The 27,832-nt window shown below is 40.1% G+C and overlaps 4 protein-coding genes across 4 annotated transcripts; 2 read left to right on the forward strand and 2 right to left on the reverse strand.

Moving 5' to 3' along the window:
- Window positions 1-5,779: 5,779 nt before the first annotated feature.
- Window positions 5,780-8,457, forward strand: LOC119743479 (fatty acid-binding protein, intestinal-like). The gene is made up of 2 exons (XM_038219898.1): window positions 5,780-5,879; window positions 7,143-8,457. Exon 2 carries the CDS (start codon window positions 7,156-7,158, stop codon window positions 7,540-7,542), a length of 387 nt encoding a protein of 128 aa, XP_038075826.1. The 5' UTR covers window positions 5,780-5,879; window positions 7,143-7,155; the 3' UTR covers window positions 7,543-8,457.
- A 2,190-nt stretch (window positions 8,458-10,647) lies between these two features.
- Window positions 10,648-14,022, forward strand: LOC119743489 (fatty acid-binding protein, intestinal-like). Its single transcript, XM_038219908.1, has 2 exons — window positions 10,648-10,945; window positions 13,530-14,022. Exon 2 carries the CDS (start codon window positions 13,545-13,547, stop codon window positions 13,929-13,931), a length of 387 nt encoding a protein of 128 aa, XP_038075836.1. The 5' UTR covers window positions 10,648-10,945; window positions 13,530-13,544; the 3' UTR covers window positions 13,932-14,022.
- A 3,295-nt stretch (window positions 14,023-17,317) lies between these two features.
- Window positions 17,318-20,460, reverse strand: LOC119742409. The gene is made up of 2 exons (XM_038218327.1): window positions 20,328-20,460; window positions 17,318-19,353 (listed from the first exon to the last, which is right to left on the reverse strand). The coding sequence occupies exon 2, from the start codon at window positions 19,310-19,312 to the stop codon at window positions 18,917-18,919; it is 396 nt and encodes a 131-aa protein (XP_038074255.1). The 5' UTR covers window positions 19,313-19,353; window positions 20,328-20,460; the 3' UTR covers window positions 17,318-18,916.
- A 3,805-nt stretch (window positions 20,461-24,265) lies between these two features.
- On the reverse strand, window positions 24,266-25,823 carry LOC119743461. The gene is made up of 2 exons (XM_038219869.1): window positions 25,712-25,823; window positions 24,266-25,413 (listed from the first exon to the last, which is right to left on the reverse strand). The coding sequence occupies exon 2, from the start codon at window positions 25,393-25,395 to the stop codon at window positions 25,000-25,002; it is 396 nt and encodes a 131-aa protein (XP_038075797.1). The 5' UTR covers window positions 25,396-25,413; window positions 25,712-25,823; the 3' UTR covers window positions 24,266-24,999.
- Window positions 25,824-27,832: the final 2,009 nt, after the last annotated feature.

The raw sequence follows: 27,832 nt of genomic DNA on the forward strand, positions 1-27,832 counted from the left end.
AGGGAGGGGCCTGGAGGGGGGGGGGGAGCATCAGGGACTCTATCTGACAATGGGGGAAAGGTCCTCCCCCCCCCCCCGCCACTTGGCTACCTCGCTGGACAAAGCCTAATAATATCCTCCTCTTTGCCCCCCCCCCCCCCCCGTCGCCCCAACTGGAAAGTTGTCAGTCATTTATTATAAGTGACCACGGTTATTACGGGTTTAACAGAAATTGCCCCACCCCACTGTAACATCCACCCTTTAGACCGTTAGACCCCTTGATTAAATAAAAATTATCACCCGGCGGTATCAAATCTTCCATAAATATAGACGAGGCATATTCTACGATAGGACTGTCTAATTTGTCTGGCTCCCTCACTGTGAAGGGACAATTCGCGGGTACCCAGCACCTCGGAGAGGGCGTCGGGAACGAGCAATCTCTTTTCTTTGCTGTTTTCTTATTACCGGGATTATCAAACTATAGGCCATTGTAATCATTGTCAGAATCAACATCAAAGGAAATCCTGGTATTTTCCGCTGGCGTTTCCTGGAGGTAGGACCTATTTGATTTAATAGTGGGCGTTGCTGATGACCCGTTTGTTCATACCCGGCAAATCCGGCGCCGTAAATTAGGCTCAATGAAGTTAATCTCGGGGTTCAATTTATAATTATTACGGAAGCAATACATTTCTACGAAAGCCCATTAGCGCCACTGCAAGAATATATGTTGCAGATTATGTAATTCGTTATAACGGATTATTAATTCGTTATAACGGATTATTAATTCGTTATTACGGATTATTTAATTCGTTATTACGGATTATTAATTCGTTATTACGGATTATTCATTCGTTATTACGGATTATTAATTCGTTATTACGGATTATTTAATTCGTTATTACGGATTATTAATTCGTTATTACGGATTATTTAATTCGTTATTACGGATTATTAATTCGTTATAACGGATTATTAATTCGTTATTACGGATTATTTAATTCGTTATTACGGATTATTAATTCGTTATTACGGATTATTCATTCGTTATTACGGATTATTAATTCGTTATTACGAATTAAGTCTGATGTTCTCACACGTGGAGAGCACGTGTCCAGGGGCCTATGTATATAGCGCCGCTAGGCGGCGCTATCTTTGCATACGTTTGCTTTACACCAGCACCACTCCTGTGCGAATTAGTAACGAATTAGTAATCCGTAATAACAAATTAATAATCCGTAATAACGAATTAAATAATCCGTTATAACGAATTAGTAATCCGTAATAACGAATTAAATAATCCGTAATAACGAATTAATAATCCATAATAACGAATTAAATAATCCGCAACTTATATACTTGCAGTGGCGCTAATGGGCTTTCGTACATTTCGGCTTTGCATTAAAAGATTTAATTAGGTCTTCAATTTCAGAGGCCCAGGAACATATTCGTCGGACGGATGATGCATCATGATGAAGCCTGAAATTAAACTACAGACGAATCAGAGGTTTTAGAAATGGTCTTCGAGAGTCACTGTATGTGAGGACGACCTGAGGACGACCTGATTGGCTAGATAGGTTTCAAAGGTCTAGGGTGTCGATGTTTTATGACACTTTCTGTCCAAATGGTAGCTGGAAATTCAAATTAAGAATGCGAGTCAAGAAGGGGGTAACACTTTTGTTAAGCTATATAAAGCCTTTCTCCATTCTAGCGTTTTTTCCTCTTTACATGTACCAGTAAGAAGGAGACTGCAGGCAATAATTGTCTTCATGTGTGCCCCAGGACTTTTCTCAAGACTGAACACTTTCATGATGGCAGTCATCGCCTGTCTACTTGTAGACTGTAGAATCGGGAGGGTACCCCCCCCCCCCCCCCCCACACACACACCCACACACACACACACACACAAATCAAACATGTCTCAATGAAGACTGGCGAATGTCGTATAGAATCACTGAAAGATAATTTTGGAAATGAGTGTTGTAATGAATCCGTCATTAGCTCAACAAAAGTATACTGGTAATCTTGTATACCGCCCTCTATTGACGGGCCAGTTTACTAGGTGAAAATTCATCTCAGCAATCTTAGAAATGTACACACATGGTCTCCAAGTGTCAGTTATTGAAGTGCATTACTAACTTTCGATCGTTACATGATGTCAGACTCTAGTGGGACATAATTGTTCTGTTCCTCAATTAACCCTCTAACCCTATAGCTTAATGAGATAATGGCTGAATAGCGCACATTGAGCGCACCATGAACGCACCAAGACATTGCAAACTATCCAAGGTCTGTCCGGGCAAAAGTTCTGTCGCAACTGCTCTACTAACCTTTGTGAACTTTGCCTTTTAGTATTAATCATCGTGGTCTATGCTGTTTCTGATATTTTGTTAAATGTGAGATTATGCATCCTGTTTGTTTATGCGATAACTAACATATTTTGGGATCAATTACAATGTTTGACAAAATAGTGAATAAGTTACTAGTTTTCTTGGTCAAATCTGAAGAGAAAACCAAGTAAATTCTTGTTGAAACACGTACATATTATTGGACGTTAAAAACCCCAAAATCTTCTTGCAAAAGCAGCCCTAACTTCTAAGTCATTAATGACGGGATAGGCCTTGGAACGTATTTTTTCTTGTGTCTCAAACCGGTAACAAAAAGCAGCAGGCCTAGGTAATAAGTTGAATTGATGATTTTTTTTTTTTTTTAAGCATAAAATGTTCACAAAAAGCAATTGTGTTTTTGCATGCAGTCATTCTATTCCAAGTTCGTGTTGCATGTATTCGACCAGTGGCGGTTCTACGGGGGGGGGGGGGGAGCTTTAGTCCCCCCCCCCCCAAAAAAAAAATTGTCTAGCCCCCCCAAAAATTTCCATTAACAAATATAAAATTGTACTAGCAAAATGTAAGGATGTGACGTACATGCGAACGGGTCTCCCCCTAAATAAATAGTCGTGAGAAGGGTGCATTTTGTACACTTTGTAATAGTTAATATAAATATAGTGTGCATGATTGTAGGATTTTATCAGCGCTCCCCATTGAAAAATATGGCACGCCCCCCCCCCCCCCCCCTCCCACCTATTGATTTTCGGAGGCGTAAGTGTCCGGGAAAAAATAACCGGTCTACATTTCAGCACGCGCGCCTCCTTGAAAAAAAATTCTGGATCCAGCCTGCTAGCCCCCCCCCCCCCAAAAAAAATATTGGCTCTAAACCGCGCCTGTATTCGACATGACGTTTGGACACAAGAAGTGCGCCCTCTTTTTTTTTTTTTTACCATTGTTAGATATGCTAACACTTTCCACCACAACCCCCTACAAATTGGACTACAGTTACGTCACTCATTAAAGTAAAATAAAAAATGTAGGCCTATATGCGTTATTTCAGAACAAAATAAAAAGAAGAAAATACTTATTGCGTCAAGGGGGGGGGGACAATGGGTCAAACGCTTCGTAGACCGTTGACGGTGAAAAATACATCCGCGGATGGAGTTGCGTAGAGGAAAGGTGATGATTTTTAAAATTCTATCAACCAGACTATAATGATAGAAATTAATATGCTGAAAACCACACATATCCAGTGGTTAAAATTCTGTATAGGGCCAGGGTGCAGACCTGCAAATGGACTCCCATAGTCTTAATAATAATAATAATAAAAAAACGGAGTCTTATATAGCGCACGTATCTACCAACAATTAGGTACACAAGGCGCTGGATAAAATGTTTGTTATTAAAGAAAGGTAAATGAAGCTTATGAGTTTAATTATGAGACCCATTATGTAGCACCTTATAATGGTTTTCAAGGTGCTGCGGCGCATATTGCAGCCACTTCCAGAAACACCGGGGCAAACCCGTTCTCTTAGCGATAAGTGTTGCTGGGTTCTTTAACGTGCATTACACTACACACGGACCTAAAACTTTACGTCTCGTCCGAAGGACGAAGCAACAATGGTTAGGTGCCTTGCTTAAGAGCACAAGCACCATTTTCCCACGGTCAGGATTCGAACCCATGTACCACGGCACACTGCGAGTCGAACACCGTAACCATTGGACCACAGTACCCCACTTCAGTGATAATTACGCGTATATTTCCAAAAATTATTTTAAATACTTACAACTCTCCAATGTGCTTGACACACCCATCAAATGAAAGCTTATTTCATAATCTTTCATTTTCTGTTCAAGTTTTGTTCCGTTATTGGATAACCTTTGGGAGAAAATTCCATCCAAAGATGATCACCCCGAAAAGTAGTCCTGTGGCCCATCGCCATTTTGAAAAATGATGCCTGCGCTCCATTGCAAAAATAGAGCACTTTTAGGGCGCAAATTCATGAGAATATTTTACAGAAATACGAGCTCACACTCCTGTGCACGGCTTCTTCCTAGGCTTTTTTTACAAACCTGCAATTTCATGGCACACAAAATGCTCTAATAGCAAAGCATTTGAGGGTGCACAAATTGTGAGTTGGCCCTCGCAGGCAATTCTGGACCCATTTACAGGTCTGCGAACTTCCTCTCGATCTCGACTCGAGTCACAAAAATCAGTGACTCGTTACAACTCTGGAGTTAACCAGTTTAATTAGACGTGGGCGTTCATAACAATCACACCTCTAGCAAACTGCCAAATTTTCAGATAGCATAGCCGACCAAATTTTACCGGAGGACAGCCATACCATCGAATGCATGATGCACCAACCTGATGCCCACGTGTCGTTCACGTGCCTTTATCATAAATTCTATCGTCTAAGTTCAGGAACCAAAGATGACTCATCCACATCAAAGTACATGTTAATCACTGATTGAAGTGCAAAACAAAAAAGTTGAATTGCAGGGAGCAGATTAGTGAATTGATTGCCATGTAACAAATAGCTTCACTTTAAACCAAAAAAATCAGGAAAATTCAATATGACTCTGATGTATTCAAGACATATATATATTATGATTGCATTATCGTCGCAGGCAAGAAGTCTTACGTAGTGCATTTTATACGAACAGTTTGGGTCATAATTTCTTAATTCTGTCAGTGTCTGTACTGTATGAAAAGGGATACCTCAATAATCACCTCGAAAGTTTATTAAGAGGAGGCCAAAATAAAGACTCAACGTTTAAAGTGCTTCGTTTCTTTGTTTAATGTATTTCCAGAAGGGTAGGGGCACGAAATGAAAATACTTCGCCGAAGCGAGATAGTAACTCTCTCCGGCGAGACTACGTCTTCGCAGTAGTGGTTTTAACATACCGCAGTGAGCCACTTTTGACCAGATCAAGTCGCCATGTCGCCCTTCTTGCATATTCTTAGATGGTTGCGTCGTGAATCCCCCATGTGCCAATCTGCCAATTAGTGTGTTACCATGACATGTGTGAATTCACCACACACACAGACAGCTTTTCTTTTATTGATAACATCGTTTGTTGTAAGGTAATTAAATTTAATATTCAACTAATCCGAGGAAAAAAATCTCCAGATCGGAAGCCTGGTACATGGGAGATCACACGATTCCTCATTTTTCCTCCCCACAGTTTGCTGTACACACAATTCACCTGATGACCTTACCATCAGGTTACTGCACTCTATCTAACTAGTAGATGAAATATTTTTGTTTTTCAATGAATGACGTCATCGGAGATTTACTCATTGATATCGGAGCAGGATCGTCCGACGTGCCCCACCCGCTCGTTGTCCCTGGCGACGCATTTCGACCAATCGCGTCTCCTCTAACAAAAGCCGCTCGTCCTAGCCGTTGTCAAGGGAACCGGCTATGCGAAATGCTTAACTTGTCTCTCTGGAAAACCCAAACAGACAAATATCTATAAAAGACGGGAGGTTTTTGAGGTGAGAAATAAACTTTCCAATTTCACTTGTCCGAAAAAGTCGTCTGTCATCGCATACAGTGCCCTCGGGAACAGGTGAGATTTTTGGCGTTTTCTCCTAATAATTTTGTAGGGAGCCTCTATCGGTTCTTATTCTTAATCGAAAAATAATTCTCTTCGTGTACGAAACCGAATTCGATGCAGTTCTCCATGTGGATTTCTTTAATAATTATCAATTACGTGATGCAGTTTCTTTAAATCATTATCAATTAAAGAATTACATTCTGAAAATGCGTTACATTATAGCTGGGAGGGAAATAAAAAACGGTTGACAGCAAGGTTGCTTTGCTTTGAATTCTTAACGTAAAGTGCACAAAAGGTGAATCATTTATTACATTAGACATTGATGTGTCAAATCGATGAAATCAACCTCAGGATGTAAGCAATCACTTGGTCCGTCGGTCAATCGGTAAACAATCAGTCGGTCTTTTAGTAATACAGTTTGGCCGGTCGGCCGGTCCGTCGGTCCGTCGTTTTGGCGGTTGGTCAGATGGTCGGTCAGTCAGTTAATTGGCAAAGTCAAGTCTCGTCAGTTAATGTTCACTTATCACTTAGTAGTACGTGAACTTCTTAGTATCAAACACTGACTATAATAGTCTATTCACAGACTCTTGTGTCTGTCTTTACCTAATAGTAATGAGCATGATCGATTGATCGGAAGATGAATTCCATATTTTTTTTTTATCATGGTCATCGATTTGCAATATTTTCAAACTATTGTAATCGTAATGCTTTGGCGTTTTTAACGCAACCTTTTTATCACCCTTCACCAAATTAGCCTATAGTCAGGAACAAAAGATATCCCCCATATAGGACGTTGCACACTTTGTAGCTCCTGTCATGTACCCGGCTGTCAGGCATTCCCGTAGAACTTCGCCGATTTTTGAGGTCATCTAATCCGCTTTATCGGTCGGTCTTTCAGTTAGCCAGATGGTCGGGCAGTACGTTGATCAGGTATAGTCGGTCGGGCGGTCGTCAGTTGGTGACCGGTCAGTCTTTAAAGTTACTCGGTAGCCAGCAAGTCGGACGGTCGGTTAATTGATTGCATCATGCTTGCTGGTTTGTTGGTTGGCTTCCCTTCTCTTTTACACCCCATTTACTCAGACTAGTCAACTATGATCTGTCAGGTGGGAAAGTGAGAAACTCTCATAATAACAAGCCTTACCAGTTAGATCTTATAATTTGAGCTGAAAGCTTTTTAAAATATTACTTGGACAATGCACTTTAACTAAAACAATACACCTGGTAAGCAGCCTAAGTTACTACTTTTTATCTGTAATGAACCATTTTTTTCAACAGAATCTTAGTCAACATGCCAGCCAATTTTAGCGGAACCTGGACCAGCAGCAAGTCAGAGGGCTGGCCGGCCCTCCTTGACAAGCTGGGGGTACCTAAGGAGAAGTTCCCGACCGATCTGAAGGTGACCCACGCTATCACGCAGAGCGGCAACACCATCAACATGAAGACCACCAACAACAAGAACAGCGACGTTAAGAGCGTCACCATCAACGTGGGCAGCAACCATAAGGAGCACATCGTGGGCCACGAGATCGAGCAGACTACGGCGTGGCAGGGCGACAAGTTGGTCATGCGTGCCGTCAGCGGCTCGGGGGGAGTCACCTACGAGATCACCAGCGGTCAGCTGATTGTCACCATTGAACACCAGGGCGTGGTGGCCAAGTCTTACTTTACCAAGTAGACATTGTGTCACTCGAGACGACAACCATGCTCTTTCCTAACGTACATCGTATGATGTATTACAAAAGAAGGAATGGCTAACCGCTTAGAGTTTTGATTTGGTTTATCTAGTATAACACTGTTAGCTTGACTGTGCATTGTTTACCATTTAGCACTACTGTCATTCACATTCACTTCGTATAGTTTTACACGTTAACTTTGATTTTCTGATATACTAGCGCTGTCTTTGAGCACACTGCAAAACCTTGTTTATAATCACCTTTCGATGTTTACACTGAACCACTTCGTCAAATAAAGAATTAAGAAACTGTTGTGGCAATTTTTGAAGTGTACGCAAATGAACTCAAAACACGACAAGTTCTAAGAAGTACCAAATATTGCCAATTACAGGGTTTCGCCTGATGATCTAGCTACACTTTTGGTTTCATCGTTGTTGTTTGACTTTAGGCCCAGCCCAGGTCCCTGATTTAATGCCTCACTGCTCTTAATATTTCCGCCTTAAAGCAAAAGCCGTTCATACTCGGGCGATAAGGACGGACACCAACGCGAATTTGTAATGTCACTCTCGGCAGGTAATATACTCGTGGAACACATTTCGATTTTGCCGGGAAAATTTCGTTTTGAAGAATTGGAACCGGTCGTTCTTTACATCAAACACAATTCACTGCTTCTGCGATCGCTTACACTACTCTTATAAGTTGCTGACAAAACCAGCTAGTGTCATGCCCTCTTCTGTGTGAAGATCTGTGACACATAAAATGACCACCTACTGACGAGCATCGATGCGATCTACTTTGACTAGACCTTGTTCTAATTCTGTATAAAAATGTTCAGACTTTTTTTAGTATTTGATAATCCCTTAGGCTAAGCAAGAACAATTCCCAACTTAAGATGACATACAGTGGCGGATCTAGGAGGAGGTTAAGGGGGTTGCACCCCCCCCCCCCTTCAGCCGCTGACTAATGTTATGATACTAGTAAAATGGGGCAAAAATAAATAAATGGAATCATATGGTAAAGATGATAAATGTATTCTCAAATAATGCAGGAAAAAGCATCGTAGATTTAAACAATATTCGGGGTGGATGCCCCCGACCCCCCCCCCCCCCCCAGCTGAACGTGCCGAACTTCATATCAACCCCCCGTTTCCTGAAAGGTAGATCCGCCCCTGATTTACTAGTTACTTTTTATTTCCCCCACCATTATAGATAACTAGATGTGAATGAGTGTCCCAGAGTTATTTTTCTGGCACCAATATTATGCATTATATTGAAGACGCCATAGTGTCATCCAGTGTCATACATTTACTAACAATGATGTCATGTTCCAAAATCTTCATAGCAAACGAGGACACTTTTCCCCCATAAGTTTCACGAGCCCGTTTGCATTGAATAATAAAGAAAGTAGTAGACTGTCTGTAAACAAAACATTTCTGTCTTTATTATGTGATTGTGCCGTGTACTTGTTTCTGTAAAAAAAAAAAAAAATGGGTGAGTCTTCATTTTGTGTGTGCAATAGCCAAACAAGTTCCGCGGTTCAATTCCAAACCTGAAAGTATTTTCATATTTTAAAGTACTGTTGCTCCTCATCATGAATCGCTTCTCTCTTTGCTCCGATCCTCAGATTTGCCCGTCTGCATTTGCAATACGTTAAATACTTGGTACTTGGTTTGTTCTTCTCCTAAGGACTTCCACAAGGAAGTATAACTAGGAGGCCAGAAACACCGGGGCAAACCCCTTCTCTTAGCGATAAGTGTTACTGTGGTCTTTTACGTGCGTTACGCCTTATACAACACACGGGACCTCCGGCTTACCGTCCCAGTGCCAGTCGTGCTTAGCGTAGAGAAAGCCCTGGTGTATGTCCAGAATTGCCCCAAAGACAATCCAAAATTTGACAATCTTTTTTGGAGAATAGAGTGGGAGATGGAAGATGTGGGTTGGGTTTAGCCTGCGGGATAAGAACCTCCGGAGTCAAAGGTAGTGATTTAGGATAGAATTGATGACTGTATGATTAAGTAAATAAATAGGAGTAGTCTTATTAACTTACAGTGAAACTCACGCAATGAAGAGGAGATAAGCAGCCTGACCTTCTTCAAGGGGTGGGACTACAACCACAGCGCCTTAGGAATCCAAAACATGACGCTAAACCGCATATATAAGTATCTTAATTGGAATCTGCATAAGGATTCGTCCTTAATGTCGGTCCATTTGAGATGTCGATTTTTAGTTTTAATTTCGATATTTAACCAATGTAAATATAGCATTTTGCATGAAAAAGTATACCGGCCTCAAAAAATCAGGAATCAGTGTAGATCATAAAAATATGATAAGATAATTGTGAATAAAATTTGACAAGACATGAGTTCCTTTCTGATAAGAATTTTACATTTATAGGTCATATAAAGCTGTTGGCATAATGGGGAGACGAACATCATTTGGGGCGTGGCTAAAGGGGTAGAAAATAATGTTTCCCACATGAAAACGCACAAAACACTAAAAAGTTTCCTTGTATTAACAACAAATCAGAGGAAATGGATACAATCAAGGGCGTGGACTGGAAATGGATTTGGGTTGCTAAATATTAGATATATATTTTTTTTTAACAGACGCACTTGGGTTTTTCTTTCAACTTTCTCAGACTATTGGTTCCTCTAGATTTGGTTTGGCAATTAATTTTGGCCTCATATTCACTTTAAAGATTTTTAAAACTTAAATAAATAAATTGGCAAAATGTCGCCGGAGGGGGAAGTTTTCCCCGTTGCTCCCACCCTCCCCCTACGCTGGATACGCTATACTGCCTGATTCCTTCCTTTGTTTATGGGATTTTGTCTTCACTTAATCGTGTACTCTGTGATTTTAATTATGGTATAATTCCGTCATTTAAAAAAAAATAATGTCTCATCGTGACGTTGAAGGAGAAATCTAAAAATGCTCAAACCTTCAAATTGATCACCATTTAGATAGATTCTGGTTTGAATTCTATACAGAAACCAGTAAAAAATATTGTATATGCCCAGGATATCGTTAGTACAAAGTACAGGTGACTCGTGGCATCTGACCTTTGACCTTTATTAGACTCCTCCCGCTCTCTCACGGGGTCACCATAGTGCTTCGCTCTGCGGTGTCACTTGTAACATTTTAACCGATACCATCATCCTCATAAATTAGTTATTTTTTAACTCCAAAACGATGTCACACATGCCAAGCAGGCGTTTCCTCGCCGTCATCCACCACTACACTCACAGCCTGTTCACCGGTTGCTATGGGAACCTGCACAGTTAATGTTTTCCCTCATGTCCCTACGGTTCTTCATTAAATAATCTGTACAACAAGATAGTGTTAGGGACATTCAGTACTGAGTTGATGTAGATTGCTGATAACCTTCCCTTCTGTTCGGTCGATAAAGGTGAGATTTTAAAAATGAATTCCGTTTCAGTTTAAGAGTTAAAGATGGCGATATAATGTTGAACATATTTCCCTCTGCATTTAGATGCCATATGCTATGAGTTATCTCGAATCCTTGAATTAATCAGTCGACAAAAAGAGTTGCATGCATGTTTCAGGAATCACCCTTTATAAACCCTCAATGCATCCATGGTTGCACAGGTGAATCCGGTAATGAATAATATCTGCCACACTAGTATAGGTCAACATGATTATGGGGAAATTTTGAAAGACCATCATCAAAACATGTAAACAGTAGAATATATATAATTGGGAAAAAAACGTGTCTGTGTTTGAAGGGCTTGGCAAATGGGGATAAAGTCCACTGTTCGTACGCTCGGTGGCAGTTTCTGTTTATTATTGTTGGACAGGGCCAGGGATTTCGTGTGGTTATAACGATAAGCCTATATATGAACGTTCACAAGGTTGGCATAATTATGTTTATTTGCTGGTACCAAATTAGTTTGTCAGTGATTATTTAGATGTAAGAAATGTTGCTGGGTGCACCAATTTGAACCGACTCAGTGCAACTTTGCGAAAAAGGTTTTCGTTGGCAACATTCGCATAATGTCCAATTTCATTCATTTAATACGCAAACATAACGTTCATGATCAAAAATGTGGCCACATATTGCTTCACCAAGTTTACCACGCCCACTCGGGGTCAACATGCAAATCCAGGTCAAAGTAATATATTAATATATGCCCAGTCTGGTTCCCCAGACCAAAAGATTCTGACTATTTCTGATAAATCTTAGGTCCGGTAACCGCTGGTATCTATATAAAATATATAAATAAACTGCACGCGACAAAAACGGGAGGAATGCCTCCCAAGTTCAGAAAATGTCCGAAGTTTGCCGAAAGCATTTCGTCGATACTCTCGGAGAGCGCCCGGGTATTTCCAGGTGTAAAATAGGTTTCATTTACCTGCCATGCTTATTAAAAATTTAAAATATGAGTTGACAATTAATATTCATTGCTTGCATTGATGTGCATCAAGTATGCACTCGGATCGTACGAAGGGAGGGAAGCTCATAACTAATGCAATGCTAGAAAATTATAAATTATCACACCCAAAAGGCACGTATACACCAACTTTAGGTGATTTAAAAAATATAAACTTGATCGGAACCTTTAAAGCTATGTATGTATTAATGATGAAGCCGAACCGGAAACGAAGCCGAGCTTTGTAACAGCGTCGGGAAAATTGTCAGGTCAGGGAACCAGACAATATCAACCAGACAATACCCCCATGCAGACATTATCAACCAGACAATGCCCCTTCTCAAAAATACGTCAGTTGAGGGCGCACAGAAAATTGTGGATTTTTCCACTTCCGTATTTCAATTGCGAGTGCTCATTGCAAAGGTAGGCTCTCTCTAGCTCATATGATTGAGGGGATAATGAATAATTCGGATATTTAGGGGGTTTATTGTACAAAGACGATGAAGAAAACATTTTTTTCTGGTCGGATGATTGTATCAAGTCGCCTCCTGGCCGATTTGCCCCAGACTTTTGTTATTTATTTACCTCTTCATTATTATTTTTTTCGGGGGGGGGGTGGCTATGGGGGGGGGGGCCCTAGGCGTAACTGGTATATACTTTTACAGTCAATTTTGACAAATCCAAGATGCAAATTTGATGTATGTTTTTTCGAGGTTCAGACCCCCCCCCCCCAATTGATTTCTTTATGCATGCATGCTTTTGGGGGTTTTGGAGCAAGCAGCAGGCAAAACAAATCCCCCCTCCCAAGCTTGTGAAGATTTCTTTCAAAAGAAATCCCGCACAAGCTTGGGGGGCATGCTGCTGGCTCCTAAAACCTCAAAAAACTGCAGTCAAAAGTTTAGTTTTCAAAAAAAAAAAAAAATTGTCAAAATGTTGTCAGTTTATTTCGTCACAATTTTTTGTCGGCAAAACAATTTTTTCGCCCAGATTTGTGTTTGTAAATTCTTATTTTTGTCACAAATTCCTTTTCGTCTACGTTTTGTTTTCGTAAAAAAAATGTTTTTCATCCACACAATGCTTTTGGTAACAAATTCGTTCTTCGTTGAAAACAGACACCCCCCCCCCCGCTCACAACATGAGTACGCATGCTACGGTGATTTTGTGTATGTGCGGAAGCACAACATGCAAATAACTCGCTATCCGTTGCTCCAACAAAAAAGTCAAGACAACCACAAGTGTAGCAAACTAGAGGGATGCCGCGCTTCGCACGGCACCCGCTAGCTGGGTGTAGTCGTTGCACCCGCTAGCTGGGTGGAGTTGTAAAGTGAAAACTGGTTAGATTTAACATGGTATAACGTTGCTGTGAATCTTGCAAATGATGAGTGCGCTCTAAATTGAAGTGTTTTTGAGAAGGGGTTCATTATACAGTTAGGTTCCGAAATGCCTTTTTAGTAGTTATAAAGAAAACGATAGTGTAAAGAAAAGTTCGAAGAACAAAATATGTTGCTCATTTTTAAAATGTAAGTATTCTTCCATTACTGTCTGCTGGGATACGTGTTTCCTTTAAAGTCCTTCAAATTATAATTGATTCCCCTAAAACAGTCGAAAATATCCAACATGCCTGCCAACTTCAGCGGAACCTGGACGAGTACCAAGACCGAGGGCTGGCCCGAGCTGTTCGAAAAGATGGGGGTGCCGAAGGAGAGGTTCCCGGCTGATCTGAAGTTGACCCACGCTGTCACGCAGAGTGGCAACATTGTACACATGAAGACCACGAACAATGTCAACCATGACGTGAAAGTGGTCACAATTACCGTGGGGAGCACCCACCGAGAGCTGGTAGCCACCAGCGAGATCGAGCACACCACGGCGTGGGAGGGCGACAAGCTGGTCATGCGTGCCGTCAGCGGCTCGGGCGGAATCACCTACGAGATTACCGGCGGTCAGCTGATTATCACCGTTGAACACCAGGGCATGGTGGCCAAGTCTTACTTCAGCAAGTAGACATCGAGGCGAACTTCTGCAGTCGTCTTTCATTATTTTTTTCAAGCTCATTATTTGGACAGAAAATCTGGAGTCAGTGTCTTTTGAGTTGAACGGCAAAACTCTATTCTTACAAACTCCAAATTAGATTCTGGATGTTTCACGTCACTGTATATAATTATGCGCACTTCTTTTTTATTTATTTTTTGTTAAATTTTGCACTCTCAGTTGTAATGTGCAGAGAGATGTTGACATGTCCTTGGAAGTTGGGACGAAGACACCTATCGGTTCTGTCCAGTATTTACTTAGATGTAGGTAGATGTAGACGACCAGTTTACCATTTAAAAAAAAAGAAGCTAATAGCCAAAAATAATTGCTGTAAGTTCCGATACCAACATTAAGATCAATGTTACCTCTGGAAATGGTTTCATGGAAATTAACTTCCCACTAATGATATTATATGCTGCTTGTATTTTCACACAAAAGAGGGTGATTAATTATGGTTCTCTTAACTCAGTTCTTGTTTGCTACATTATGAGAAAACGTTTTCATTCTAACTGTAAACCCATTATTTTTTTCATCTGAAATCACGCTTTTTTATGTATGTGCAATTTTGTGCGTTAAAGGTATAGGCTAGATAAAGCTTAAAAAGGCAGAATTACATATGCAGATCACAGATTAAATTTGATGGTGAAACTAAAAGGTTTTGCGAAGTATGTGCAAGTTTCAGGGGCGGAGCCAGGAAGTTTTGCGGGGGTCAGGCCCGTCAGATTTGTTTATGTCCGATTGTTGCGGATAGGTGAACATATAGGTAATATACAGCACATTGTTACTGATGCAGGGGCGTAAATCCCGGGGGTGGGGGTATATATCCCCTCACTTTTTGACCAGGGGGATGGGCTATTGAATCATCCCCACCACTTTTTCGTGATGAGAAATAAATGTGGATTTCGAGGTATTTTTCGAACATCCCAACAACCAAAATGTATTCAATAGCACTGAAAAGTGGAGAAACAAAGTACAAAAGCTTTTAAAATGCGCCGTTTTGACGTAAGCGCGAGTATACATATTGATATACATCTATATCCCGAAGAGCGTCCCCAAGTGTAATGTGGTCCCCAAGTGTAATGTGACTGGGTCTCTTGCGTTGCCAGCTTTAGAAAATGTAAAAGCTTTAAATGCTCGCATCATAATCATACCCAAGGAACAGTTTTATCATCATCAGATTTGATGTTCAGTATAGAAGAAATGGACCCGATATTTTAGCCAGTGTCATGATCCGGGACTTGCAATCATGCATTTTGGAGCCCATAGGCCAAGCTGGATTGAAACCGGCTTTTGCAAAATGGACAGCTGGCCAGCAAACTTGTGATTGGCTGTCTTTCACAGCCTCTCTTCGCTGCATCCTGAACCCTGAACGCACTTTCCGAGCTTTTTATGAATTGATCTTCGGTTAATTTTTAGACAGGGACTCTGATGTCGAATGGATACCCATTAGAGACTGCGTACCAGTATCGAACAGAAACAGTGTTTCCTGGCAACGCGTAGAGAGATTAGCATGTCTACTCATCAGCGTTCAATTGCAATATTAACATTGCTGTTCAAAATGTAGCATTCCGTGTATAAGGTTTTGTCTCACGATGCTACCATGCAGTTCGTGTAAAACAAAGAAAGATCACCGTTTAGTGCAAGGTCTAGGCTATACAGTATTTTTCAGATCCAAGACCTGATTTGCAATATTTCCGTGTTTTGTTACTGTCAGTTTTTGTGTCTGAATAACATTTGTGAATATCCATTAAGTTTTAAATTTCAACTAACATTTTTGTTCTCAACAGTTTACCTCATGAAACCACGTGTGTTCATGTGTATGACTGATGAAGACATTGTCTGTTAATGAGGATTACGTTAAAAAAAACTTTTCAAATTTTAATTTTAAAACAGTAAATCCTGATGCTGTCAGTATATTATTTGATCTTTGGATAATGGATACACCGGCCATTATCCAAAAATCCATACTGACAACATCAGAATTTACTTTTTTAAACTAAACATTTGAGAAGAGTCCTGGCCCCCACCCCAATAAAAAAAATCCAGCGCCCAAAAAGGTATCCACAATAGAACTCATATCAAAATATGGAGTAAGTCATTAAGGCCGGTTTAAAGACATGTAGGAACAATGGCAGTCACTCGGACGGAAACGAACCAATGAGAACATCTTTGCTCTAAGTGGAGAACGGGCTTGTTACTAAATACCCTGTGAAATAATTTCACGTGGTTTTAAAGAGAACACGACCCTGCTGAATGATAGCAATATCCTGATTGCTGATTTAAGGATTTTACACAAGAGGGGGTAGTTCGAAATATTTAATTTGACTTGGAAGTTCTAGCAGCGAAATTCACTGACGAGACAAAACACTGATATGAAACTTCAACATGGTTTCTTCAAATGAAAAAAGGCACAAAAAGTAACTGATCGTAATTACTTAGCACCATTCAGAAACGAACACAAGTCATTTCACACTGCAGGTGCCAAAATTAAAGGGCCATGCAATGTACTCTTTTTTAATGTAATCCTTGAAAATGCACTTTGTGTCCCATTCTACTTTATTTTTAATTTTCCTCGACGTTTTCAAGGGTATTTTGGGTGGCTTTTGGGTTTTTTTTACGGTAATGCGAATTTACATATTTATGAGCAAAAGTGTGATGTCAATCTAGGCAGAAACCTCAATGTTACAGGTATTTCAACGCCAAAAGTTGCCAGAATTTATTATTAATTTTCTTTGGTGATTCTTTGTTGTGTCAGTACATGACAGTAAGCCAATGAGCAAACTGTTTTCAATGAATGAATTTTTGGGTTCGCAATTTAAAGGGTGCATGTAATGAAGTTTTTTTATGCAATCCATGAAAAAGCCGCTTTGTGTCCCATTTAACCTTATTTTCAATTTTCATTTTGCCATTTTAAAGGGCATTTTTATGCCTTTTTTTAATTCTCATGCGAATTTCCATATTCATGAGCAAAAGTATGATGTCGTTTCAGGCAGAAACCTCAATGTTACAGGTATTTCTACACCAAAATTTGCCAGAATTTCGGATATTTTGCAGTCGTATAAATGTTATTTGCTTTGGCGATTCGTTGTTGTGTCAGTAAATGACAGTAAGCCAGTGAGTAACCCGTTCTCACGAATGTTTTCAATGAGCACATTTTGGGGTTCACAATTTGAACAGAAAACCCCGAAACTGAACAGTGCATTCCTAAAATGACATCACAGCAACAGCGCCCCCAGTTGTCAGGAAAAGCATGAAAAAAATTAACATGTTTATAGAATTGCACTTTTCAATAAAATTAACCAAAAAAAGGATGGTAAATAGTTTTCATACATTTAAAAGGAGTATAAATTTGCACAAAATATGTTCCTGGGTTAAATTAACGTCATTAACCCTTTATGTTTTTATTATAAATTTCCACAGCTAACAGGGAAAATTTTAAAAATGTTTGAAACATACGAGAGACGATTAAAATACTTTCAACGACAAAACATTAAAAAACACAACTTAAAGAGAATCGTACTTGTGGTTGGAATCGACATAGGGCTGATCATAATTCCAATGGCATTTATACTCCAACCTATCCCTGATTTTGATGAAGCTTGGCACTAAATGGTCGTCGAATCACGCTGCGCGTTTACGCCCTCATGCATTTACGTCACAATTTGTCCCCATGGTTAATTTAAGCATGATTTAAGAAAGCTATATCACCAAACAGGCATGCACTTTCATTATTCTATTTCAGATACCCACTTATATTATGAAGAACTTGTTTTTGCGTGCAGTGCTGCTTATCTTAATACTTCGGTCATTTCTGAATAAGAAAAAAAGTGAAATTTTCCCTTGCCTTGCAAAGTAGAAAAAATAGAGTACTTATTATCAGAATGATAGAGTATTATGTCAAAATGATCACCGCAATCAAAATCCAATTGATAGCTGATTTCCGTCTTATATGTAAGGATAGGAAGACAAAATGGCAAGATATTTTTCGGGTTTTTTGGGGGTTTTTGACATTTGAATAATGACAAACATTTGTTGCTATACCATTTAGTTTGATTTTTTTTTACCAAAAAAAGAAAGTACGGGTTTCAGAAGTCTTTAAATTATTTCATAATGCAGCACAATATAGAATTTCCAAAAGAACCTCTACTTGGTTAATGAAGAATGTAAAATTGATGTTTTAAGCACAGGTATATGGCAAGGTAATTGACTAATTGTACAGGCATATGAAGTGCAGTGTGGCCTCATTCACTTTATCACTGAGAAATGGGCTCATTAAGAATGGGGGCCATAGTGTTAGCTGTGCGCTAGAATTAATTAACTTCTTTACTACGTCTTACATCAACTTATATAAGGTTTTATATTAATAGTATATACTTCAGTGTTATCTTGTGGATATTTTAATACAAAAATCTCCTAGGAAGCCATTTGTTACTTCTTGGGTTTTTTAAGCATTTTTTTGATTTTACAGATGCAGGAAAACTGTTTGAAAGTATTAACAGTTCCAAAAGTATCCATTAGTTTCTGAAAGCATCCCCCTTATCCAGAAAATGGCTCATTCAATCTTAAACATGTTTGGTATCATTTGATTCTCAATTCCCTGAGATCGGTTCCCTCGCATATTTCAATCTTCTCCTACCCGTTGTATTTGACAGATTGCCATGACTGTTTCCTACATGGGCGGCGATCCTTGGGGACGTGGGCCATGTCACCCACCAATAATTTGTCCCATTGCATGGATAAAAAAAAAGTCACCTTAATTTTATAATATTCGACATTGTTCTTTCAACACCAATTTTACATGCGAGCATACATGTTTGAACATTGTCCCCTAGAGTCATGGGGTGTCCATCCACCTCCCCCTTTTTCGATTTTTGTTTTCAAGGTGTTAATTCCGCCACCCACACCAGAAGTCCCCACTGCTGGTTTCCATTGAGAATGTTAACAATCCATCGGTGCATTCATTGCTTGGTGAAGTAGCTCTTGGCCACCACTCCCTCATGGTCATGAATCACCAGCATTTCTCCCTCCGGTGTCAACTCCCGTGTGAGTCCCCCCGTCCCCGTCACCCGGCTCAGCACCAGTCTTCCTTCCTCTCCCCAGGCCGTGGTGTGCTCGATGTCGTAGCCGGCCGCACGGTCCGTGAAACGTTCCCCCACCACGATGGTGGACTCCCTCATGGTGTCGTCTATGTTGTTGGTTGTCTTGATGTTGATGGTGTTGCCGGTCTGGGTGATGAGCTGGGTGATCTTGAGGCCTGAGGGTAGCTTCTCCTTTGGGATGTTCAGCTTGTCTAGGAGTTCCGGCCATCCTTCTGACCTACCGCTCCTCCACGTCCCGCTAAAATCGGTCGTCATTACGGGGGTTGGTCAGGGGTTCATCCGGTCCACCCAAAACCCTTCGAAAAATTGGATTTTAAAACACTCCAAGAATTAAGTTGTACCAAGCAATAAACAGGTACAATCCGTGCAGGGGCAGTAGGTGGCGCTTTTGGGGTCTGAGAGTGTGTGAAGGACAAGGTGCGTGCGCGCAGTGGTTCACGCGCGTTTGGCGCAGTCTGCATGCGCATTACAAATATTTCACCTTAAAGTGCACGGCTCCTGACTCAAGCTGAAATTGTCCTCATTTATATCTCTTTCCCATCTTTGAGTTGGTGCTTATGCACAGAGTCTACATTTCTACCTTCGAGACCAAGGAATCTATAACAAACAAGTTGCCCTAACGTTTGTTTTCTCAAGACGCAAAGTAAATACAACGTCAAAAGGGGACTCTTTTTCTGTGTTACCAATGTCTATATAAATTATCCATTGTATTTAGAGCCTATAGAGGGCGGTACATACAAAGGACCAAATATTGAGAACGTGTAATTTTGCCCCTACTTGGCAGGAAACTTTCACATTAAGTGGGAAACATAATTTCTGTAAATATAATTTCTGTCACCATTATAATCTGCCGGTCTACGCGGGACAGGCTTGAACACGTTAGGTGATGCATCATCGTGTTGCATAATTGTGGGCAATCACAAAAATCATAGCTGCCAATTTTGCACTCTCGCCAAATGTTCAAAAGGACGATGACGCACTTGTCTTTTTAAGCGAGATATAATTCTTTACGAAAGATTTTACAAACCGATTTTAAACCCATCAGTTTGATCCTACAATGACCTTTAAATTGTATGCTTTTCGACATCTTGAGATTACTGACATGACTTATTAGTTCTAAGTTCCTTAACGAGTTGTTGTTTTTTAATCCATAACACAACACAAATTGTCAACATACGCTGATCGGACTTGCATGAATTTGGAAGGCCACCACACGTGTGAGACTCAGACTCTTTAAAAATGAATAAATCTCGTTTATTACAGCACTTACCTTGATTTCCAGCTTGAAGAAACACCAATCTTGAAACAGTTTTTTTTTTTTGTGGTGAAGGTAACCAACCCGGAAGATTGCAAGAATGCAGTCCCTAATCACCGCTCCTGCCGTATCAGCAGAAAGGAGTGCTCCCATTAGCCGTCAGCGTAATAACAAGCCACGCGATTGGCGGATAACTATAGTCTGGTGCCCTTTGATACTTAGTTTTGGTTCACCCCCATAGTTTCGGCTTTATTTGTTCTGGGTCACGATAACACCGCTGATTACTTTGACCCCATGCAAGGATTATCGTGATGTGAACGTTATGGTTTACTCGACGTGTATCAGCTCTACTACCTGCACGGCAGGGCCCTACTGAACTATAACCTCTATCCCAGCTTGTCCTAGCAAAAAAATAAAATAATTCGAAATACATGTGACCTTTGACTCTGGAGTTCATTTATCATTTTCTATTTTAGCGAGAACAGTTCTGAGCATTCCAAAACCGGAATTATATAGTTTGATTCAGTAACGGTTATTAACACGACCACCCATGCATGATTTTTAAGGATTCAAGTTATTTTACATACTTTTGACAACAGTTAACTGAACAAGTTAAGGCACACCAGGTCTGCGGTGTGGAAATACATACATCATAATGTTCGTCCCTTTTCATTAACATAGTCGAACTCGTATATATACAGAAGGGAAAAACGTGTATAAAAATTGAATTATTTTAACAACTGTCCAGATCACATAAAATAACATCAAGACCGAAACTAAAAGGGGCATAGGCCTACTCAGTATAAATTTAGGGTCCAAAGTGTGACATTTTTCCTGTCCTTGTTATATCCGTATTTTGTAACTTGCTTTTCAAGTGTCATTAAGAATGACTTCAAACGAGTTCTTAGTTGTTCGGTAGCTAGTTTGCTATTCATAATCACTCTTGGGGGACGACTGTGTATTATAAAGGAGTGAATTATATAATCATATGATGTCAGATGTAACAGGTACAGGAAGAAAGGTGGAAGGCCCAATTCTTTTGGTATAAACCAAAATAGCAAACCACTGCAATGATAGAGTGTAGAAAATAAATTATTCTGGTCGTAATTTGCTGGGGGAAAACACACCGATACTAGGGTATTTTGTGTTTTAATCCGCAAACACAGATGATTGCACGTTTGCTTCACGGTGAACAGCCGTCATAGTAGAAGATAGCAACTTTCAGACACGGCTCAAGTTATATCTATCACCAAAGTTAAGCACTTCATGCATTGACTCCAAGGGCCCTTTACGTGTTGAGGATTTAAAAAGTTCCGTAAATGTCATATGATGGCTGAGCTGTGAGAGCTACGTACCGTACGCTCATCTAAGGGTCAAATCTGTAGTGCAACTGCGCATACCAGAGTCGAGATTTGACAAAATGTCAGGTTAAGGATGGGGTAAAATAATAATTTCCACAAACCAAATTGAAGAAACGTGTTCTGGCTCCAAAGAAGCGGACTGCTTTAGAGTATTACGCCTCAACTCATGTATGAATTAATTTGGTCCATCTTCCTTTTGGTTCAATAAAAACATTACAGGTTCGTGTGAAATTGTTTTATGATCCTCCTGTATATGGTTCTATCACGGTGTTGATAAGGTCATTATGGTTGCGGACCACTTTTGTGGCCCTTGCACTTGATGGTTTGTAGAAATAAATATCACATGCGTTTTAAGCTTGTATTTCTGAGAAATCCGGGATGAAAGTTGACCCAAAAGTCGCTCTAGTCTGCAATGGGGTGGAGGGATCATTTTCAAAATGGCGAAGGACTACAAGTGGTTATTTTTTTAGGACAAAATCACCCTAAATCGTCGATCAACCCAACATTAACTGTGAGAGGCTGTGGTGTGAATTAAAAGGCCTTTTATTTTTAAAGAGAGTTAATCAAGCTTTGATTTGAGGTGTGTCTTGAACACCTTGGAGAGTTGTGAGTATTCTATTTTTTTTTTAATGGTGGTACTTTATCGTTTGTGTCTATATGGAAATCTATACACTGGCCTGTGTATTGTCGATGTCAGGCGTTCGGTGAACTTTGGCCAGACATGGTCTAATCCTTTATTTGAATTGCCATGTCGGTGTGTTTGTCAAACACGAGATGTATCAATATAGTCGAGGTATCAATATTGCACTTTGAATGAAGGGTGACCAATTAAACAAAGTCTCCAAAAAGTAGTTGGTACCTAAAAAAAGGTATTGAAAATCTTTCTGAGTAGAGTGCACGTACATCATTTTTTTGTGATAGTTTTCAAGTCATGACTACCCTGCGCGCAACAATATAGCACTTAGGATTAGCCTAATCTTCTACATATATTATCTTTTACAAGTACGCGTATTATCGGTAAACAAGGCGTGTTCTTGCATTGTTTGAAAAAGCGATTCTCAAGCAAGTCCGATTATAGTCGAACTCATAATTATTGTGGCCTTATGTGATCGGCTAGCATCCTAAGACGTATTAATATAGGTTTTCCCGGCTATTTTAAAACGTTTATCATTCCAATTCGCCGTTTCTAATACCGGTATTCAAATTCGTCCAGCGACATCGATTTAGTGCACTTCCAATGTTTAATTTCGTCTTTCGTCAGACAATTTCAAATTCAGTTCAAGCAAATTCAAACAATGAGCACACGTTTTCGTCCCGGAGTATTCAATTTCGTCTCGTCTACGCCAAACCTTGTTATTCAGAAATCAGATTCGTGTAATTGATTTCTATAAGACGAATTCGATCTCTGAATGCTGCCATTCGGCAACAGCTTAGACGAATTTGATCTGTAATGACGAATATTCTCGACCCGGTGACCAATGAGGGTAGCAAACTTTAAAATTGAATGGTAATTGACTGATTTGGTTTTGTTAAAGCGTGTGAAATTTTTCGTGGATGAAATTGAGTGAGATTTGGTGAATTTGAATGAAAATCTTTAGCCGGGAAAACCTAAAGTTGGTCTATAATCACGAGATATCATCTCCCCCGCAATGGTTTACATGTATTCAAAACCAATGGGCGTGCCTATCACTGGTGCCTTGTTGCCTGACTTATGTTTTTACTGAAGTGTTTGCCTGACTTGATGTTTTTTTCTTTAAGTCAAACCCAAGAAACAATATCCCATACGTTATTAAGTATTATTCACAGCAAAATATTCATCAACATGTATTGTAATCAACATTTTTTTCAGTTAAAGAACATTTCATGACAATCTTATACCTGCTCAATGAAATGATGAGGCATGCAGTTTCATCTCCTGACCTCCGTTTATTTGCCTGACATCGACCGAACCCGAACTGTGATAGAATCAAGACTATCAAATAAATTCAGAAGGTTTGCTTTGCAAAAAGGATTTACTGAAAACACAACCTACGTCCCCAGGGTGTCGCGCAGTACGCGCTCATCACTACCTGCTCTCTCACCATGGTATTGGATCATTTGCATGTGCGAGATTTTTGAACACGTATGCAAATGAGGAATAATCTGGTGCCTGCCTGTGTGTTACATTTGCATTTGTTTTTGTATGCGGTGTCTGGGGTAAAACAGAATCAATTCGTTGTAGCGCGAGCATGGCATGAGTTACGAAAATACGATTTTATTTTAATTGAACTGTTACGATCTTAACGAGACAATATGCAGTATCACATTTCATATTAACATGAACAAACTGGAAAGGAAATGAATAATTTAAAGAAGGCGTGGACGAATGATTGCGAAAACACGTACTGCACGTTGTGAATAACAACACCAAGTACAAAATATAAATCCATTTCTAGCCAATTGCGATATCGAATCAGGATACAGGAAGAAAGTTTCCTATCCAGGGCTTACTATTGGAAACACGGTTGGAAATAAAGTAAGCACTGGGGACGAGGTTGCTGAAAACAGTAACTACACTGGTAGAACAAAATAAAAGGACACATTGACACCATGTATCGGAATTTACTTCGCATGTTTACTCAAACAAAATCTGCGCAGCGCCAAATTTCAAAGGTTCAATCATAAACTTTGACTTTTTGGCCAAGGAACAAAATAATAAGGTCACATTTGGTCCTACAAATCAAATACCAATTGTCGAATCTTTTACGTCATTGTTGAAAACAAAAAGCTAATCACTATAGATAACACTATTACAACGTCGACCCTGTTATTTCTAGATGTGTTTCTTTTTCTGTTAGCAATCGGACTACGTCATCAACTACAAGTATATGGATTTGTAGATTATATTAACTTATAAGTGAAAAACATGTACTTGCTGTCCATCAGAAAAGTTCCATGGAGACCCTGTACTTTTAAATTTACAAAAAATATTGAAATGTCCTTATTTATTTTCGGTGACCTTAATTCGGGAGTCTTAGAACAAATGTTTCGAGTTGGTATACAGTGTATAGCACAACCAAAATCCAGTTGGATGCTGAAGTGTTGCAAGGTCTAATTACAAATCTCTGTCAGTGGAATTGCCCATCTCTAGTTACCGTTTTGACCGTAGATGCACAATTTGGAGTGATGTACTATTGGGGCAAAATTAGTAACACTTCAAACAGTAACTTTGTGATTCTCACTGTAATGCAAATGTTGACGGGTTTATGAGACTAGGATGATGTTAAGTTGTGGATCGTCCATGCAGCTCCACGAAATCACAAGTGAGGGATTTTTTTGCAGAGTATCTATTGCTTGTCCCACCAGGTCTTGGCCATCACGCCTCCGATCTCCATGGTGGTCATCATCTGCCCGCCAGCCATCCCCCGGGTGCTCTTGCCCTTGCCAGCTCCCGTACCGGTCAGCACCAGCGTACTCCCCTCCCAGGCCGTGGTGCAGTCAATGGGATGGCCCATCACCGTGTCGGTGAAGTTACTGCCCACCGTGATAGTGACCTCCTTCTTGGCGCTGGGGTCTTTGTTGTTGGTGGTGACGATGGTGATGGAGTCACCACTCTGGGTGATGGTCTCAGTCACCTTCAGGTCGGCCGGCAACTTGGACTTATCCACCTTCATAGCCTCCAGGAGGTCCAGCCAGCCCTCGGACTTGCCACTGGTCCAGGTTCCACTGAAGTCGGCAGGCATTTTTGAGTTAGGATGTACCTGTTAAACAGCAAAAGATAAAGAAAGGAACAGTTAGGCATGTTTAAAACAGCTATTTAAAATTCGGTATTGCGTCCCTTTCGAGAAATTAGCACTGTGTAATAATGGTGCCAAATTGAAAAGAATTATTGTCGAAACTTTACGACCAACAAGGAAACTGGCAAGCTCAGAGGTTTTATCAATACACATACATGTATTGGTTATACAACCCTAAGCAGACTCTGCTTGGATACAAAAGAGAAAATAAATAGGAACCGGTATTCGAAACAAAACAAAAAAGATTTCAGCTTTAACTCACCAGGAATTGAGAAAAGCAGCTAAGTGTATGATACCGTTGGCAGTCGCAGGAGGGAGTGAGAAGGAGGCGCTGAGGCAACCTTTATGTATCCGCTGACCAGCTCAGCTAATGCTCAAGGAGATTACCAGAATGCCTCCCATTGGTACAAACAGGCTGTATCTGGAGGATACCTTGGCAACGCCCACCTACAGTGGTCACGCAGGTATAGGGCCTTTTATTAGAGAGCAGTTACATCACTTTGTTTAATATTGGAGATTATGATGCCATACCTTGCGCTTTGATCAATTAAAGGATTAAATGAAAAGGTCAAAGTCTGGTCTCATATTAAATCTTGGCATAAGACATCGGTATTGTGCCCCTGCACTGTGCGTTCAATCATTGCGCAAGCTGGAAAAGCAGGAATCGGCAGTTATGATTTTGCTTATAAATTGCGTCTTGCATCAAGAGCAATGTTGGGTTTATAGTTCCTCAGCCAAGGAAATCCATTTTGTCGCATTGTCTATCCATGGAGGAGGAAGCAAAATTTCCTCCCATGCTCTATCCGACCATGGAGGAATAAGAATCCTCCATAATCCGACCTTATACAGAGTGAAGATTTCTATGTTTATCCCAGCTGTAGGATTACGATCTGTGGATAACAAGCATGATGGGCAGTAAATATTGACATTTTACGTTAGTCTGTAACCAATGGAGGTCGCGGAGGTCGAATGACTCACCCCAAATTGGGCATGGGTCGAGATTTTAAAACTGATAACTTTAAATATAAATACATTTTCCATTGTCTAACTCGCCTACATAATTCCGATCCTGCAGCTGTGGCATCGACCGTGCACTTTTAGTGCAAAAGGGAACACTTTACTAAAATTAATTTTTTTGCAGTATATTTTGAGAAGTATATGTAGAGAATTGGTAAAGGACAACCTTCCGAAGATTTGTAAGATTCAAAGACGTGATTATTTCCTCTGACCAATATGAGCAAAGCACATGCTTGTGTAAAAACCCTTTTCATATTTCTACTTTTGCGAATTGGCAGCGCAAGTACTGCCCGCGGTGTAGTTCGCATTTGCGCTAGCTTTCGCGTCGAGTAAGAACGCCTTTAATTAAGCGTCGAGGAGAATACGTATAAATGCCCCTCCCCCCTCCCCTAAAAAAAGAACAGTACAGCGCCGTCGAGAAGCACATGCTGTTCTCAAAATATACTGCAGAAAATTAACTTCTCGGGCTGAAAACAGCTTGAAAACAGCTTGAGCTGAAGATTCTTCCGGCTAGTAACGTACATTGTATATGTAGAGGCAAGACTCTCATTCAAAACACATACAAATGCAATCTTTATCACTCCACTTTGTCCCGAAAATCCGTATCAATGCCAATGCTGCACGCACATCATCCACATCCACCGACAAGCCAATTTTGTTCACGTCAGTGTATATCCAGGGCATTTTCGAACATCAAACACTCAGGTAAAAAATAACCCAAAAATCACCAACCACAATTCAACCTGAACAGAATTTTGCCAGTGAATTGCACAGATTTTGCATGGGATTTTTCCCACATATTGTTTTTTTTCATATTCATATCGGACCTATAGGATATGTTGTCTTCAGCTGCAGTTACATTGTAACACAGCAATGTCTGTACTTGTAACATATACTCGTGAACAACTCCCTTTTTAACTTCATTTCTATTCAGAATTGAAAAAAAACACTAAAATAACCAGCAAATGAAGGACGACACAGCAATGTCTATACTTGTGACATATACTTGTGAACAACTCCCTTCTCAACTTCATTTCAAATTAGAATTGAAAACAAACACATTAAAATAATCAGCAAATTAAGGAAGTGTACATTAGAAATAACATAATACCATATTCGAAAGCCCCAGTTTGGGTAATAATAGGTATATCTACCCCAAGGAGAGAAGGTGTTGAACAGTGATAATCACTCAAAATGAAACACAATTTTTTATCTGAAACTTTTCAATCAGTGATTGGTCTTTTAATATGGAAAGGGTCATAATGTTAGTCTGAGTCAGGAACGAAAACACGTAACTGTTACTAGGTTTCAAACATTAAAGGGGATATACAACATTTTCGTTTGCTTTAATTTTCAGAATTGGACG

This window comes from Patiria miniata, unplaced genomic scaffold, assembly GCF_015706575.1.
Source record: "Patiria miniata isolate m_02_andy unplaced genomic scaffold, ASM1570657v1 HiC_scaffold_6, whole genome shotgun sequence".
Classification (NCBI taxonomy): Eukaryota; Metazoa; Echinodermata; class Asteroidea; order Valvatida; family Asterinidae; genus Patiria; species Patiria miniata.